General features: G+C 42.2%; 1 protein-coding gene across 1 annotated transcript in view; it reads right to left on the bottom strand.

Annotated features, from left to right (window-relative positions):
• The window catches only part of LOC120059964, a 50,184-nt gene extending 32,593 nt beyond the window's left edge, over positions 1–17,591 (bottom strand). Inside the window, exon 1 of the mRNA XM_039009042.1 lies at positions 16,981–17,591. Within this exon, the coding sequence (XP_038864970.1) occupies positions 16,981–17,049 (69 nt within the window). The 5' untranslated portion in view covers positions 17,050–17,591. The remainder of the gene's footprint in view (positions 1–16,980) is intronic.
• Positions 17,592–17,883: the final 292 nt, after the last annotated feature.

Below are 17,883 nucleotides of genomic sequence, written 5' to 3'. Positions count from 1 at the left end.
TTGGCTGTGAGCATCAGAGGTGAACCAGTTGCATACACAACTCAAGCAAGACATTCATCAGCATTTCTCTGACAAAACATCTGATTCCAGGAGGACCATGAGCTGTTGCTATCGTTAAGGTGTCAGATTTATCATTTTCACCTCAAATAGAAGTAGAGGGACTTTGTCAGAGGTTGCTTGTTGTGAGCGCTGAGGGAACCTTTTGCACTTGGCCAGATGATTCTGCATCGTTGTGTAGTAGTGTGGGCTCAATAGCATCTCATTAGTGTGCAAAATCTTGAGAAATCAGCTGTACGTGTGATGGACTGTGCATGCAGATGGTCGCAAATCCATTGAATTGGGGATAGTTTAACCAAAATATGCCACAAGACCAAGATTTGCCTTGTGTATCCCACAAATAGGTTCACTGTTATAAGCTAACTTTGATGAATTTAAGCAAATTCCAGGGCTTAATTTCCCATGGAAAGATTCCGACCCTTTGCAACCCTAGTAGTGAACAATAATCCTTAACCTTTACTGCTCCAGCGTTCCGCCAGCGGAACTCCTCCCACATTCCACTGAAAAGGCAGAGCGCGAAATTCAAAATATATTTTTTAGAAATATTTAACTTTCACACATTAACAAGTCCAATACAGCATATGAAAAGGTACACATCTTGTGAATCCAGCCAACATGTCCGATTTTTTAAATGTTTTACAGCGAAAACAGCACGTATATTTATGTTAGCTCACCACCAAATACAAAAAAGGACAGACATTTTTCACAGCACAGGTAGCATGCACAAAGCCAACCTAACTAACCAAGAACCAACCAAACTAACCAACAAACAACTTCATCAGATGACAGTCTTATAACATGTTACACAATAAATCTATGTTTTGTTCGAAAAATGTGCATATTTGAGGTATAAATCAGTTTTACATTGCAGCTACCATCACAGCTACCGTCAAAAATAGCACCGAAGCAGCCAGAGTAATTATAGAGACCAACGTGGAATACCTAAATACTCATCATAAAACATTTCTGAAAAATGCATCGTGTACAGCAAATGAAAGACAAGCATCTTGTGAATCCAGCCAATATTTCAGATTTTTTAAGTGTTTTACAGCGAAAACACAATATAGCATTATATTAGCTTACTACAATAGCCTACCACACTACCGCATTCATTCATCAAGGCACGTTAGCGATAGCAATAGGCACGTTAGCGTTAGCGAATAAACCAGCAAAAGATATTAATTTTCACTAACCTTCATAAACCTTCCTCAGATGACAGTCCTATAACATCAGGTTATACATACACTTATGTTTTGTTCGAAAATGTGCATATTTAGAGCTGAAATCAGTGGTTATCCATTATGCTAATGTAGCTTCTTTTTCCCAGAATGTGCGGATATTTCTATTAGACTCTCACCTATTCTGACCAAATAGCTATTCATAAACATTACAAAAAAATACATGTTGTATAGGAAATGATAGATACACTAGTTCTTAATGCAATCGCAGTGTTAGAATTCTAAAAATATCTTCATTACGACATAAGGCTTATGTTATAGCGAGAGAGTGACCAAAACCTGGGCGCAAAACTACTAGTACACAGTTCGACAGATATATGAAATAGCATCACAAAACGGGTCCTACTTTTGGTGATCTTCCATCAGAATGTTGGACAAGGGGTCCTTTGTCCAGAACAGTCGTTGTTTGGATTTAGAACATCGTTTTTCCCTCTTGAATTAGCAAGCACACTGGCCAAGTGGCGCGAAGCTCTCCATTCTGAACAAAGGGCACACAACGCAACACGCCTAACGTCCCGAATAAATTTCAAAAATCTAATAAAACTATATTGAAAAAACATACTTTACGATGATATTGTCACATGTATCAAATAAAATCAAAGCCGGAGATAGTAGTCGCCTATAACGACAGCTTTTCAAAAGGCAATCCCACTGTCCTCCTCGCGCCTTCCTGAAAACATGAAATCGGTGACACGTCATTCCAAGAGGACGTATTCCATCTCAGACCAAGATAAACACCTCATTTCTTCTCTCACTGCATCTTGACATCCAGGGGAAGGTGTATGACGTGCATGTATACTAATAGGTATCATGCCCATTTATAGGCAGGACCCAGAAGAGAACATCGATTTCAGATTTTCCACTTCCTGGTCAGGAAGTTTGTGCCAAATGAGTTGTTTCACTCACAGATATAATTCAAACGGTTTTAGAAACTAGAGAGTGTTTTCTATCCAATAGTAATAATAATATGCATATTGTACGAGCAAGAATTGAGTACGAGGCCGTTTAAATTGGGCACGTTTTTCCCCCAAAGTGACAACAGCGCCCTCTGTCCTCATCAGGTTAAATGCCTATAAACTAGTAATGCCTTTATGTCATTCGAAATGTCTCCTGCTTGCTTGTTGAGCATTAGAAATGCATGCACCAACAATCCTGATTTCTGAGGACCACCCTTACTAGTGATGCACCAATTTCCTTTCACGTGCAAATTCAGAACACACAACATTCTATAATAGAACTGTGTTATTTGACGTGTATATTTTTTGACACGCAAAGACACAAAACGGCGTTCCATAGTATGTCGTGAAGCTAATAGCAGTGACGCTATTACTGTGTAACTCTGGTAGGGCAACATCTGAACAATAGCGCACTTGGTAACAGTGTGTACCGTTGCTTGACCAGTTGCGAAATCCAACATCATCCGACAGAGAACGGTTGATTGTCAAGGGCAATGAATTCCATTATCTTGGCATTAATGGATTTTGCCTTTGAGTTGTCTCACTGAAATATTCTTCCTCTTTCAAAATGACTTGTTGACTAATCAATCCATTAACTAATCAATCCACACAGCATACATTGTTGGCTAGGTTAGGAATGCTGTGTTTCACAACATTTTATGTAGCGTCATTACGTCATGTACCTACGTTACATAGGTATGCACGTCAGCTTTGACATCGGTTTTTTACATCAGCGTTAAACTAGACATCGGGCCGATACCGATGTTGGCATTTTCAGCTAATATCGGCCGATTCCGATATGTTCACCGATATATCGTATATCAATCACATTATTGCGTGTGTGTGTAACAAACTTACTACCACTAACGCCCAGTCCCAAATCGAGTCAATACCCTATGCACTTGGTGGAGATTAGATAGATCCAAGCAATATTGCGATAAATGCCATCCAGCCTATCATTGGGGGAAAAAATGGCTGCTAAATTATATGTACAGTGCCATCAGAAAGTATTCACACCCCTTGACCTTTTCCACATTTTGTTGTGTTACAGCTTGAATTTAAAATGGTTTACATTCTGATTTTGAGTCACTGTCCTACACATAATAACCTATAATGTGAAAGTAGAACTATATTTTTTGGCAAGCATAAAGAAGTTCAGGATTCAAAATTATCTTAACAAGTGACATAAGTAGTATGGACTCACTGTGTGTGCAATATTGTTTAACATGATTTTTTAAATGACTACCTCATAGCTGTACCCCACACATACAATCATTTGTAAGGTCCCTCAGTCGAGCAGTACATTTCAAACACAGATTCAAAAACAAAGACCATGGAAAGGCACCCATTGGTAGATGGGTAAAAAAAAACATAAGCTAACATTGAATATCCCTTTGAGCATGGTGACTGGATTACACTGGATGGTGTATCAATACACTCAGTAACTACAAAGATACAGGTGTCCTTCCTAACTCAGTTGCCAGAGAGGAAGGAAACCCCTCAGAAAATTAACCACGAGGCCAATGGGAGTTTAATGGCAGTGATAGTTTTTTCCCTGAGGATGGATCAACAATATTGTTGATACTAACTTAAATGACAGAGTGAAAAGAAGGAAGCCTGTACAGAATAAGGCACTTACGTAAAACTGCAACAAATGTGGCGCAGTGGTCTAGGGCACTGCATCGCAGCGCTAGCTGCGCCACCAGAGACTCTGGGTTCGCGCCCAGGCTCTGTCGCAGCCGGCCGCGACCGGGAGGTCCGTGGGCCGACGCACAATTGGCCTAGCGTCGTCCAGGTTAGGGAGGGTTTGGCCGGTAGGGATATCCTTGTCTCATCGCGCACCAGCGACTCCTGTGGCAGGCCGGGCGCAGTGCGCGCTAACCAAGGGAGCCGGGTGCACGGTGTTTCCTCCGACACATTGGTGCGACGGGCTTCCGGGTTGGAGGCGCGCTGTGTTAAGAAGCAGTGCTGCTTGGTTGGGTTGTGTTTCGGAGGAGGCATGGCTTTCGACCTTCGTCTCTCCCGAGCCCGTACGGGAGTTGTAGCGATGAGACAAGATAGTAATTCCTAGTAATTGGATACCACGAAAATTGGGGAGAAAAGGGGGTAAAATTTAAAAAAAAAAAAAAAAAAAAAAAAACTGCAACAAATGAGGCAAAATTAACTTCTATGTCCTGAATATAAAGTGCTATGTTGGGGGAAATCCAAAACACCACATCACTAAGTGCCACTCTTGATATTTGCAAGCATTTTGGTGCCTGCATCACGTTATGGGTATGCTTGTCATTGGCAAGGACTAGGACATTTTTTTATGATGAAAATAAATGGAATAGAGCTAAGCACAGGCAAATTCTAGAGGAGAACCTGGTTCAGTCTGTTTTCCAACAGACACTGGGAGACTTACCCAGAAAGACTCACAGATAGAATTGTTATAAATCACTATAAATCGCTGCCAAAGGTGATTCTAAAGCCTCGCTTCGCATTCTTAGGAAACTATGAAGTATTTTGTTTTTTTATGTATTATTTCTTACACTGTTACCCCAGGAAATCTTAAGTCTTATTACATACAGCCGGGAGGAACTATTTTTTAAAATTTGATATGTACAGTGCATTCAGAAAGTATTCAGACCCCTTGACTTTTTCCACATTGTTACGTTACAGCCTTATTCTAAAACGGATTAAATACATGTTCATCAATCTAGGCACTGAACTCACAAGGACAGTGTTCTTGATGCTCTAGGATTAGATGAACATGAAATGTATCAACTGTCGCTTCACTACTGAAAACTCGCTAACCAAACAGTGTTTCTCTTATCCTCTAACACTTCCTTCAACCACGAGTGAGTACACAATTGTTTAAAAATATACACTGCTCAAAAAAATAAAGGGAACACTTAAACAACACAATGTAACTCCAAGTCAATCACACTTCTGTGAAATCAAACTGTCCACTTAGGAAGCAACACTGATTGACAATACATTTCACATGATGTTGTGCAAAGGGAATAGACAACAGGTGGAAATTATAGGCAATTAGCAAGACACCCCCAATAAAGGAGTGGTTCTGCAGGTGGTGACCACGGACCACTTCTCAGTTCCTATGCTTCCTGGCTGATGTTTTGGTCACTTTTGAATGCTGGCGGTGCTTTCACTCTAGTGGTAGCATGAGACGGAGTCTACAACCCACACAAGTGGCTCAGGTAGTGCAGCTCATCCAGGATGGCACATCAATGCGAGCTGTGGCAAGAAGGTTTGCTGTGTCTGTCAGCGTAGTGTCCAGAGCATGGAGGCGCTACCAGGAGACAGGCCAGTACATCAGGAGACGTGGAGGAGGCCGTAGGAGGGCAACAACCCAGCAGTAGGACCGCTACCTCCGCCTTTGTGCAAGGAGGAGCAGGAGGAGCACTGCCAGAGCCCTGCAAAATGACCTCCAGCAGGCCACAAATGTGCATGTGTCTGCTCAAACGGTCAGAAACAGACTCCATGAGGGTGGTATGAGGGCCCGACGTCCACAGGTGGGGGTTGTGCTTACAGCCCAACACCGTGCAGGACGTTTGGCATTTGCCAGAGAACACCAAGATTGGCAAATCGCCACTGGCGCCCTGTGCTCTTCACAGATGAAAGCAGGTTCACACTGAGCACATGTGACAGACGTGACAGAGTCTGGAGACGCCGTGGAGAACGTTCTGCTGCCTGCAACATCCTCCAGCATGACCGGTTTGGCGGTGGGTCAGTCATGGTGTGGGGTGTCATTTCTTTGGGGGCCGCACAGCCCTCCATGTGCTCACCAGAGGTAGCCTGACTGCCATTAGGTACCGAGATGAGATCCTCAGACCCCTTGTGAGACCATATGCTGGTGCGGTTGGCCCTGGGTTCCTCCTAATGCAAGACAATGCTAGACCTCATGTGGCTGGAGTGTGTCAGCAGTTCCTGCAAGAGGAAGGCATTGATGCTTTGGACCGCCCGTTCCCCAGACCTGAATCCAATTGAGCACATCTGGGACATCATGTCTCGCTCCATCCACCAACGCCACGTCGCACCACAGACTGTCCAGGAGTTGGCGGATGCTTTAGTCCAGGTCTGGGAGGAGATCCCTCAGGAGACCATCCGCCACCTCATCAGGAGCATGCCCAGGCGTTGTAGGGAGGTCATACAGGCACGTGGAGGCCACACACACTACTGAGCCTCATTTTGACTTGTTTTAAGGACATTACATCAAAGTTGGATCAGCCTGTAGTGTGGTTTTCCACTTTAATTTTGAGTGTGACTCCAAATCCTGACCTCCATGGGTTGATAAATTTGATTCCCATTGATAATTTTTGTGTGATTTTGTTGTCAGCACATTCAACTATGTAAAGATTTTTTTTTTTAATAGGAATATTTCATTCATTCAGATCTAGGATGTGTTATTTTAGTGTTCCCTTTATTTTTTTGAGCAGTGTATATTGCATGTATCTGACGGCCAGTACAGGTCCGGAAAGATACATCTGTTGTTTTGTTATGTGTTTTACTCTGCTTGCAAACACGCTGGATGATTCAGAATCCATTGAAGAGCTTGAACGATTCATTGACAAGAGATACTTACGAGCTCAAAGAAATGTCACTGGTTTCGTAGGATTCAAGTACTGTTAAGGACAATAAACCCAATCAACTAAACAAACCAAAGCCAAGTTGGCCAAGCAGTATCAAAGATGTCACTAAACCATCCCCAAGCAAGAAGGCGCGCATGTAGAGTTGGCGAGAGGTTTACTGATATGGATGTTGACTTGTTAAAACCCATCAATGAAAGGCTTGCCAAACTTGAGAGGGCATCAATGCATTATGTGCCGGTCTAGAATTCAGCCAATGTCAGATTGATCTAAGAAAAGAGAACACGGAACTGAAAGGTACTGTAGACTCTATTCATGCAAGATGGAGGTGGTGCAAAGGGAGAACAAACAACTAAAAGAAACCTTGCTTGATGTACAGTGTCGATCAATGCGGGACAATCTAATCTTTTCAGGGATACCGGAGAATGACAACAGCAGAAGCTGTGAGGACACCGTCTGAGACTTTGTCAACTCAACTGAAACTGCCCACATATATTGTGTGTAATGTCACTTTCTCCAGAGTCCATAGAATGGGTAAGGCCTCTGGGAATAGGCCACGGGCTATTATTGCATGTTTTGACATTTTTAAGCAAAAGGAAAATAGTGAAAAGCAGTGGCAGAGAACTCAGAAACACAAATTATGGAATTAATGATCACTTCCCCACGGAGATCAATGAAAGGAGAAAAAAAAATATCCCATCATGATGGAAAAGCATTGCCTGAATCAACGAGTCTCCATGGTGATGGATAAACTTTACATCAACGGGCAACTGTATCAGGACTCCAGACTAACTCCCTGGCTATTTTAATTCAATGTTCAAATCTGTGTGTGTGTGTGTGTGTGTGTGTGTGTGTGTGTGTGTGTGTGTGTGTGTGTGTATCATGACAACTTCAACTATAATGAATACATGCACTATTGATCTCCACTTGACAAGGAAAGGGCTGCATATAGCTCAGGTTAATGTATGTAGTAGCCTTCCTAACAAAATACATGAGGTTTTTAAACTTGGTCAACTTAAATAATATTCATATTTTAGCTTTGACCGAAACGCATTTAGATGCATCTGTAAATGATTGGCAAAAGAAGATTCATGATAGTCTACTTAGAAGGGACATGAATAGTGGGGGTGCAGCACTGTACATTCAGAATCAGAAACCTTTTAAGAGGAGGGATGACCTTAATGTCAAATAGAGGCACTATGGGCTCAAGCACATCTGCATCACTAGGCACCCATATTGGTGGGATGTGTGTATAGACCTCCTAGCTCTAAAAAGTGTCCTATCTGGATGACTTATGCACTGGGTTTGACCAGGCCACATATTGTAAAATAGATGTATTTATCTTGGATGATTTTAAAATAAATTGGAATGATCATAATTAAAATAACTAAATTGATGAGATTTGTTTCAAACCACAGTTCTCGGCATATGGTTAATGACACTACTAGATCATCCACTAAGTTAGGTCACCGTTCAGACACATGCATTGATCTGATGTTCTCTAATATACCATTGTAATGCTTAAAAAGACAGATCAAAGCCAGGGGCTGGACAGACCATAATATTGTGACCATTACCATGAACACCAAGGTTCCAAAGAAACCCCCAAGGATTGTGGTCAAGAGAAAATTCAGAACATTTAATCATGAGCTATTTCAAAATGATTTGATGCTGTACCCTGGGAGCTGATTTATCTAGAGGATGATTTAAATCACGCTACAGAATGTTTTATTGATTTTCTCACTGAGGTAATGGACCATCATGCCCCAGTAAGAAAGAGTACAGTTGGGACTCGTCCGTCTCCATGGATTGATGATGAACTGGGTGAGGAAATATGGCAAAAGTCTTAGCAGCCAAATCTAAAACAGAAATTGATTAATAGAATTAAATAACACTACGTAATTATGCAGTTAAATTAAATCGTAAGAAATATACATTTTACAAAAATGCTTATATTGATTATAAAATGTATTTTTATTTTTTTATTTTTTTATAATATGGAATACTGTGAAGGGCTTACTTAGTACATATATTACATCATGCCCATCAAGTGTAGAGGTTGGTGGGAGAACAATAACAAAACCAGCTGACATTGCTAATCATTTTGCTGATTTTTTTTTACAAAGAAAATGTATTTACTGAGCGATACTGTAAACACCCATTCTTCTAAACAAGCCATTGTCCAATGGATTGATGATCATATGAGCAAAAAAAAACGGTTATTTTAGTCTATAAATAATGTCAGTAGAGGAGGTGTTAAACCTATTGAAGTAATTACCCTATGGTAAATCTACAGGTTATGATCTTATGGACAATTGTTTACTTTCTATGCTGCTCCCCAGATTGAAGCTCCACTGAAATACATATTTAATTGGTCAGTGGAAAAGGGGACGTTTGCAAATATATGGAAGCGTGCTAAACTGTGTCCTATCCCAAAAGACAGCAAAGAACCCATTACTCCTGCCAATAGTCAACCTTCACTCATTAAGATATTGGAGGCTATTGTGAGTAGACAAATATGGGAGTACATGGAAAAGAATGATCTGATTACAGCCAATCAGCATGCTTATCCCAAAAAACATTCCACTACCACTGCATTGGTTGACATGACTGACCAGTGGCTCAATGCTAAGGATAATGGCAGGTTTGTGGGTGTACTGTTTTTAGATTTTAGTGCAGCATTTGATTTAGTGGATCATAAAATAATTTTGACAAAAGTATTGTATTATGGTTTTAAGGAGGTAGCATTGAATTGGGTACAGTCATATCTAACTGACAGGAAACAGTCCACCTATTTTTGGAACTCCAGCTACTATATATGCAGAGGATACTACAATTTATAGAGCAAGACAATCAGTTCAACAGGTACAGCAAGCGCTTCAAGTACATTTGGAAAATATCTGGAAGTGTGTTTGCAGGAACAAACTTTTTTTTAAACACCAAGAAAACCAAAGTTATGTTGGTCTGTTCCACCAGGAAAAGGCCAACACAGCATGGGATACAATTATGTATTGGGGGGGGTACAAATTGGCAGAAACCAAACTACTAGGAGTGCAGCTAGACAACATCCTTGAGATGTTTCTGCAACTTGATTGGAGTCTACCTGGGTGAATTAAATGTATTGGACATGATTTGGAAAGGCACACACACCTGTCTACATCAAGTCCCACAGTTGACAGTGCATGTCAGAGGAAAAACCAAGCTATGAGGTAGAAGGAATTGTCCCTAGAGCTCCGTGGCAGGATTGTGTCGAGGCACATATCTGGGGAAAGGTATCAAAACATTTCTGCAGCATTGAAGGTCCCCAAGAACACAGTGGCCTCCATCGTTCTTAAATGGAATAGGTTTGGAACCACCAAGACTCTCCCTAGAGCTGGCCAACCTGGCCAAACTGAGCAATGGCGGGATTATGGCCTTGGTCAGGGAGGTGACCAGAACATGATGGTCACTGACAGAGCTCCTCTGTAAAGAAGGGAGAACCTTCCAGAAGGACAACCATCTCTGTAGTACTCCACCAACCAGGCCTTTATGGTAGTGGCCAGTAGTGCCTTTTACTGAGAAGTGGCTTACATTGCCAAAAGGAAACTAAAGGACTCTGACCATGAGAAACAAGATTCTCTGGTCTGATGAAACCAAGATTGAACTCTTTGGCCTGAATGCCAACCGTCATGTCTGGAGGAAACCTTGCACCATCCCTACGGTGAAGCATGGTGGTGGCAGCATCATGCTGTGTGGATGTGTTTCAGCAGCAGACACACAGAGACTAGTCAGGATCGAGGGAAATATGAACTGAGCAAAGTACAGAGAGCCTTGATGATAACCTGCTCCAGAGCGCTCAAGACCTCAGACTGGGGCAAAGGTTCACCTTCCAACAGGACAACAACCCTAAGCACACAGCCAAAACAACATAGGAGTGGCTTCGGGACAAGTATCTGAATGTCCTTGAGTGGCCCAGCCAGAGCCCGGACTTGAATCTGGGCTCTGGAGAGACCTGAAAATAGCTGTGCAGCGACGCTCCCCATCCAACCTGACAGAGCTTGAGAGGATCTGCAGAGAAGAATTGTATCGCCATACCCAAGAAGACTCGAGGTTGTAGTCGCTGTGAAAAGGTGATTCAACAAAGTACTGAGTAAAGGGTCTGAATACTTATGTAATGTGATATTTCGGGGGGGGGGGGGGGGGGGGCTCCTCCAGACCATTCAAAATGTGCAATGGTGGCACAGAATGGCTGCCATTCAACCATGAAGTAGGAGCTGGTTGCTACCAGGTTTTGGGCTCAATTCAGAATGAGTTTAAATTCAATTGGCCACACCCCAAAGGATGTAGAATTAAAATTTGAGTGACAAGAAGTAGAGTTTCATCCAATGCAATTAAAATAAATCCCACTCAGTAATAGAACATGAGATTTACTGAATCTGACTGGTCACACTTCCAGATATCAAATAATATATCACTTCTCTGGAAACAATGTTCATATCCTCTTTAACCTCAGTGTTTGGAAATTACATTTCCTGCAACTATTTCATTTGTTTGGCGTATTTTTGAAGGACTCAAATAAAATCACATTTTATTGGTCACATACACTCGCATTAACATCTGCTAACCATGTGTATCGAAATGCTTGTGCTTTTAGTTCCGACCGTGCAGTAATATCTAACAAGTAATCTAACAATTTCACAACAACTACCTTATACACACAAGTGTAAAGGAATGAATAGAATATGTACATATAAATATATGGATGAGCAATGGCCGAACAGCATAGGCAAGATGCAGTAGATGGTATAGAGTACAGCATATACATAAGATGAGTAATGTAGGGTATGTAAACATTATATAAAGTGGCATTGTTTAAAGTGACTAGTGATACATTTATTACATCAAATTTTTAATAATTAAGTGGCTAGAGATTTGAGTCAGTATGTTGGCAGCAGCCACTCAATGTTAGTGATGGCTGTTTAACAGTCTGATGGCCTTGAGATAGCTGTTTTTCAGTCTCTCGGTCCCAGCTTTGATGCACCTGTACTGATCACCTTCTGGATGATAGCGGGGTGAACAAGCAGTGGCTCGGGTGGTTGTTGTCCTTAATGATCTTTTTGGACTTCCTGTGACATCGGGTGGTGTAGGTGTCCTGGAGGGCAGGTAGTTTGCCCCCGGTGATGCGTTGTGCAGAACTCACTACCCTCTGGTGAGCCTTACAGTTGTGGGCGGAGCAGTTGTCGTACCAGGTGGTGATACAGCCCGAAAGGATGCTCTTGATTATGCATCTGTAAACGTTTGTGAGTGTTTTTGGAGACAAGCCAAATTTCTTCAGCCTCCTGAGGTTGAAGAGGCGCTGTTGTGCCTTCTTCACCACACTGTGTGGGTGGACCATTTCAGATTGTCAGTGATGTGTACGCCGAGGAACTTGACACTTCCCACCTTCTCCACTACTGTCCCATCGATGTGGATAGGGGTGTGCTCCCTCTGCTGTTTCCTGAAGTCCACGATCATCTCCTTTGTTTTGTTGACGTTGAGTGTGAGGTTATTTTCCTGACACCACACTCTGAGGGCCCTCACCTCCTCCCTGTAGGGCGTCTCGTCGTTGTTGGTAATCAAGCCTACCACTGTAGTGTCGTCTGCAAACTCGATGATTGAGTTGGAGGCGTGCATGGACACACAGTCATGGGTGAACAGGGAGTACAGGAGAGGGCTGAGAACGCACCTTTGTGGGGCCCCAGTGTTGAGGATCAGCGGGGTGGAGATGTTGTTTCCTACCTTCACCACCTGGGGGCGGCCCGTCAGAAAGTCCAGGATCCAGCTGCACAGGGCGGGGTGGAGACCCAGGGTCTCGAGCTTAATGACGAGTTTGGAGGGTACTATGGTGTTAAATGCTGAGCTGTAATCGATGAACAGCATTCTTACATAGGTATTCCTCTTGCCCAGATGGGTTAGGGCAGTGTGCAGTGTGATTGCGTCGTCTGTGGACCTATTGGGGCGGTAAGCAAATTGGAGTGGGTCTAGGGTGTCAGGTAGGGTGGAGGTGATATGATCCTTGACTAGACTCTCAAAGCACTTCATGATGACAGAAGTGAGTGCTACGGGGTGATAGTTGTTTACCTCAGTTACCTTGGCTTTCTTGGGAACAGGAACAATGGTGGCCCTCTTGAAGCATGTGGGAACAGCAGACTGGGATAGGGATTGATTGAATATGTCTGTAAACCAGCCAGCTGGTCTGCGCATGCTCTGAGGACGCGGCTAGGGATGCCGTCTGGGCCGGCAGCCTTGCGAGGGTTAACACGTTTAAACGTTTTACTCACGTTGGCTGCGGTGATGGAGAGCCCGCAGGTTTTTGTAGCGGGCCATGTCAGTGGCACTGTATTGTCCTCAAAGCGAGCAAAGAAGTTGTTTAGTTTGTCTGGGAGCAAGACATCGGTGTCCGCGACGGGGTTGGTTTTCTTTTTGTAATCTGTGATTGACTGTAGACCCTGCCACATACCTCTCGTGTCTGAGCCGTTGAGTTGCGACTCTACTTTGTCTCTATACTGACGCATAGCTTGTTTGATTGCCTTGCGGAGGGAATAGCTACACTGTTTGCATTCAGTCATGTTTCCGGTCGCCTTGCCATGATTAAAAGCAGTGGTTCGCGCTTTTAGTTTTGCGCGAATGCTGCCATCAATCCACGGTTTTTGGTTGGGGAAGGTTTTAATAGTCAGGGTCAACTTGAGAGTTAAATTAATACATTCTGAAAATGTTAGTGTTTTCCCATATTGAACAAAATGTAAGTGATTGATTAAATGTAATAACTTAGAATATTTGCATACATGTTTTGTTTTCCTTGATAATTTAAGTGTTTGTCCTGAAAATCCATTGTTTTAACAACCATATCAACCATCCGTTTATGACAGACAGAACAATGAACAGGAATCTCATTTACCAACAAAAATCACAGCTAAAGACCGTGCAAAACTATTTCCAAATATTTTACAGGAAAGTGGGGGCAAATTGTAATGCACTCCATGCAACGTTGTGCTGGAACACAAGGTCACTTCGAACCAGCAAAGCGTGTGAAAAGAATGTCCGAACAGCCACCACAGCAACGGCAGATCACCATGACCAAAGCAACAGCAGGGAAATCTGTGGTAGTGATGTGCAGTTCACGAACGATTCGTTATTTTTGAAAGACTTTTTAGTGACTCGAGAATCATCATTATTTTTTGTTTTTACTGCTGGCCGCAATGAATCAATGAATCGCAAATAATGATTGATTCACGAGCCTCTGGCTCAGCGTACGCAGACCAACAACTGTGCCCGCTATAAAATAGATAATTCTGCAGGTAGCATAGAGACGTATTCGACTTAAAATCCTTATGGGACTGAGCACATATGAAATGAACATGGTCCAAAAAAATGGCTGCCGTGTAACCTTGAATTGGTTGCCACTGAAGGTTGAAGAAAAGCAAGTGTAAAGGAGGGTGACTTCAATCATCAATCACCATCATTATTTTACATTTATTAAAAGTGATAATGCAGCCCCCTGCCAACAAACGGTTAGTGTTTTTATTGAAGACTGGTGACACCAGCTTTGTATATTGCTGCAAAGTCCTTAGCGCTCCAACTAAGATAACCTCTAGGCTAGGGAAACACTGCTAGAGCTCTTGGACTCTGAGGAGACTGTCTGCAGAGTTGAACAGCTGTTGGATGGGCAAATCATACGTGTAGTTTAAGCAGGCCAGGTGCATGTGTGTGTGTTAAAGCATTCTGGGCAGTTTAGGGTGGAAACACTGCTGGGCATACACACACGTTACTAAGACAGATTCCCCTTTCAGAGGAGAACCAGATGTGCAATACATTGAAGTAGGGCAATGGTGTGTGTAACACAGATGTTATACTGAAATGTCAAATGTGTGTTAATGTTTATACATATGTAAGCTATTTTGTGTGCGCAACAGTTATGGGTGGTCAAACCAGCCTGAATGAGTATGGATTTCTGCATGCAAGTGTGCAACTATTGAGGTAGTGTATATACATTCGAAGTCGGAGGTTTACATACACCTTAGCCAAATACATTTAAACTCAGTTTTTCACAATTCCTGACATTTAATCCTAGTAAAGATTACCTATCTTAGGTCAGTTAGGATCACCACTTTATTTTAAGAACGTGAAATGTCAGAATAATAGGAGAGAGAACGATTTATTTCAGCTTTTATTTCTTTCATCACATTCCCAGTGGGTCAGAAGTTTACATACACTCAATTAGTATTTGGTAGCGTTGCCTTTAAATTGTTTAACTTGGGTCAAACGTTTTGGGTAGCCTTCCACAAGCAGTTGGGTGAATTTTGGCCTATTCCTCCTGACAGAGCTGGTGCAACTGAGTCAGGTTTGTAGGCCTCCTTGCTCGCACACGCTTTTTCAGTTCTGTCCACAAACTTTCTATGCGATTGAGGTCAGGGCTTTGTGATGGCCACTCCAATACCAATACTTGTTGTCCTTAAGCCATTTTGCCACAACTTGGGACGTATGCTTGGGGTCATTGTCCATTTGGAAGACCCATTTGCAACCAAGCTTTAACTTCCTGACTGATGTCTTGAGATGTTGCTCCAATATATCCACATAATTTTACTTCCTCATGAAGCCATCTATTGTGCACCAGTCCCTCCTGCAGCAAAGCACCCCCACAACATGATGCTGCCACCCCCGTGCTTTACGGTTGGGATGGTGTTCTGCGGCTTGCAAGCCTCCCCCTTTTTCCTCCAAACATAACGATGGTCATTATGGCCAAACAGTTCTATTTTTGTTTCATCAGACTAGAGGACATTTCTCCAAAAAGTATGATCTTTGTCCCCATGTACAGTTGCAAACCGTAGTCTGACTTTTGTTTATGGACATTTTGGAGCAGTGGCTTCTTGCTTGCTGAGCGGCCTTTCAGGTTATGTCGATATAGGACTCATTTTATTGTGGATATATATATTTTTGTAGCCGTTTCCTCCAGCATCTCCACAAGGATCCTTTGCTGTTGATCTAGGATTGATTTGCACTTTTCACACCAATGTACGTTCATCTCTAGGAGACAGAACGTGTCTCCTTCCTGAGCGGTATGACGGCTGCATGGTCCCATGGTGTTTATTGTTGCGTACTATTATTTGTACAGACGAACGTGCTACCTTCAGGCGTTTGGAAATTGCTCCCAAGGATGAACCAGACTTGTGAAGGTCTGCAATTTTTTTTCTGAGGTCTTGGCTGATTTATTTAGATTTTCCCATGATGTCAAGCAGAGGCACTGAGTTTGAAGATAGGCTTTGAAATACATCCACAGGTACACCTCCAATTGACTCAAATAATGTAAATTAGCCTATCAGAAGATTCTAAAGCAATGACATAATTTTCTGGAATTTTCAAAGCTCTTTAAAGGCACAGTCAACTTAGTGTATGTAAACTTCTGACCCACTGGAATTGTGATACAGTGAATTATAAGTGAAATAATCTGTTTGTAAACAATTGTTGGAAAAAAAACTTGTGTCATGCACAAAGTAGATGTCCTAACCGACTTGCCAAAACTATAGTTTGTTAACAAGACATTTGTGGAGTGGTTGAAAAATGAGTTTTAATGACTCCAAACAAAGTGTATGTAAACTTCCGACTTCAACTGTATATATATATATACACACACACACCTGTGTGTGCAATTGTTTGCATAGTATGTGTCTAGCAAATTTCGTTGAACGTTAAATGCCTGATTTGAAGTAGGAGCAAAAATACTGTACAGCCCACATAATTGATATGCTGTTTCAGGTGTGTGTGGTTGCAGTCTTTCGAAGTAACCAGGTCATTCACCTAAAACCACAGGCCCTAGCAAAAACACTCTGCATAATGCAATACTAATTAATATAGAAGGGTCAAAATGTTGCTGCAATCAAAAATATAACAACATTTTGCTGCAATCAATTGGCTATCAACCCACAACCGGTGGTTGTTGTATTCTTTATTTTAGTTAAATGATACTATTATAATAGCACTTAACACTGTTACAATGTATATTTTTGGATGTTGGGAGGGATGTTACTGTGGGGGGAGGGGGGGAGTAAATTCGACAGGGGGACGATGTTACTGTAGGGGGAGGGAGGGGAAAATTCGACAATACTGTGAACCTATTATGCTTACCTTGAACTGAAAGGGATGTATCTCGTTGAGTGAGTGTCTTCTTAGCTTCTTGGTTAGAGTCTTCAACATCCTGAAATTTTACGAATATGGTTTCACCAAACTAAACTTGTTGCTAAATGTACACTGGCGTGAAGCCATGCGACAACTACAGTGCATTCATTGCGAATGTACAGCAGTTCGCACATCAGTCGCACACATTTACACATGAACGCACACACCACACACAAAGGTGGCACTCTCAACTTCTGTTGAAGAGAAGAATCAGCCCCGATATCAGGTTGAAGATTTACTGTGCAGGTCAAAATCTTGACATGATAGCGACCAAATCCGTTATTTGTGACAGGCTGGATTAGAACGAATTTGAACTAAAACCGACTTCTTGTGCGTTCATTTAGCTTGGTAGCGACGTAGCCAGTCCTGGTAGCTGGTTTCCCATGTCCCAAATTAATACATTATAGTAGTTTCGACTTTCTCCTCCTCTGCTTTGCAAAAAAATAATTGTAGGAACAGCGCGCAAACTATGTAGGTTACTTTTACTGAACTTGCTCACATTTAGACACGCACACAGCACTCACTCTCACACACATACACACACAGCCGAATGTAGGCTACATGGCACACTAGTTTACAAGAACAGACATACTACTTCTCTCCGTTATGGATCCAGCTTTTTCATTGGCTTCTCCACGGAATTATGTCGGGTTTTTTCTGTAGAGGGAGGGGTGACTGCCTATTTCTTAAAGCCATATCTTGTTTTCATGGAACGATAAGCCTTGTGTTTATATACGGCCTAAATCTGTAATGTATTTCAGCCAATTTTCATCTATTGGAGGAACAATAGGGTTACTTAGATTTGGGAACTGTCATTAGAATGATGTGTGTCAAGTTTCGAATTTGAACTAT

The sequence above is a fragment of the Salvelinus namaycush genome, chromosome 15, assembly GCF_016432855.1.
Source record: "Salvelinus namaycush isolate Seneca chromosome 15, SaNama_1.0, whole genome shotgun sequence".
In the NCBI taxonomy this organism is placed as follows: domain Eukaryota; kingdom Metazoa; phylum Chordata; class Actinopteri; order Salmoniformes; family Salmonidae; genus Salvelinus; species Salvelinus namaycush.
The sequence above is the reverse complement of the archived record's forward strand: the minus strand, read 5'-3'. Positions and strand labels throughout refer to the sequence as shown.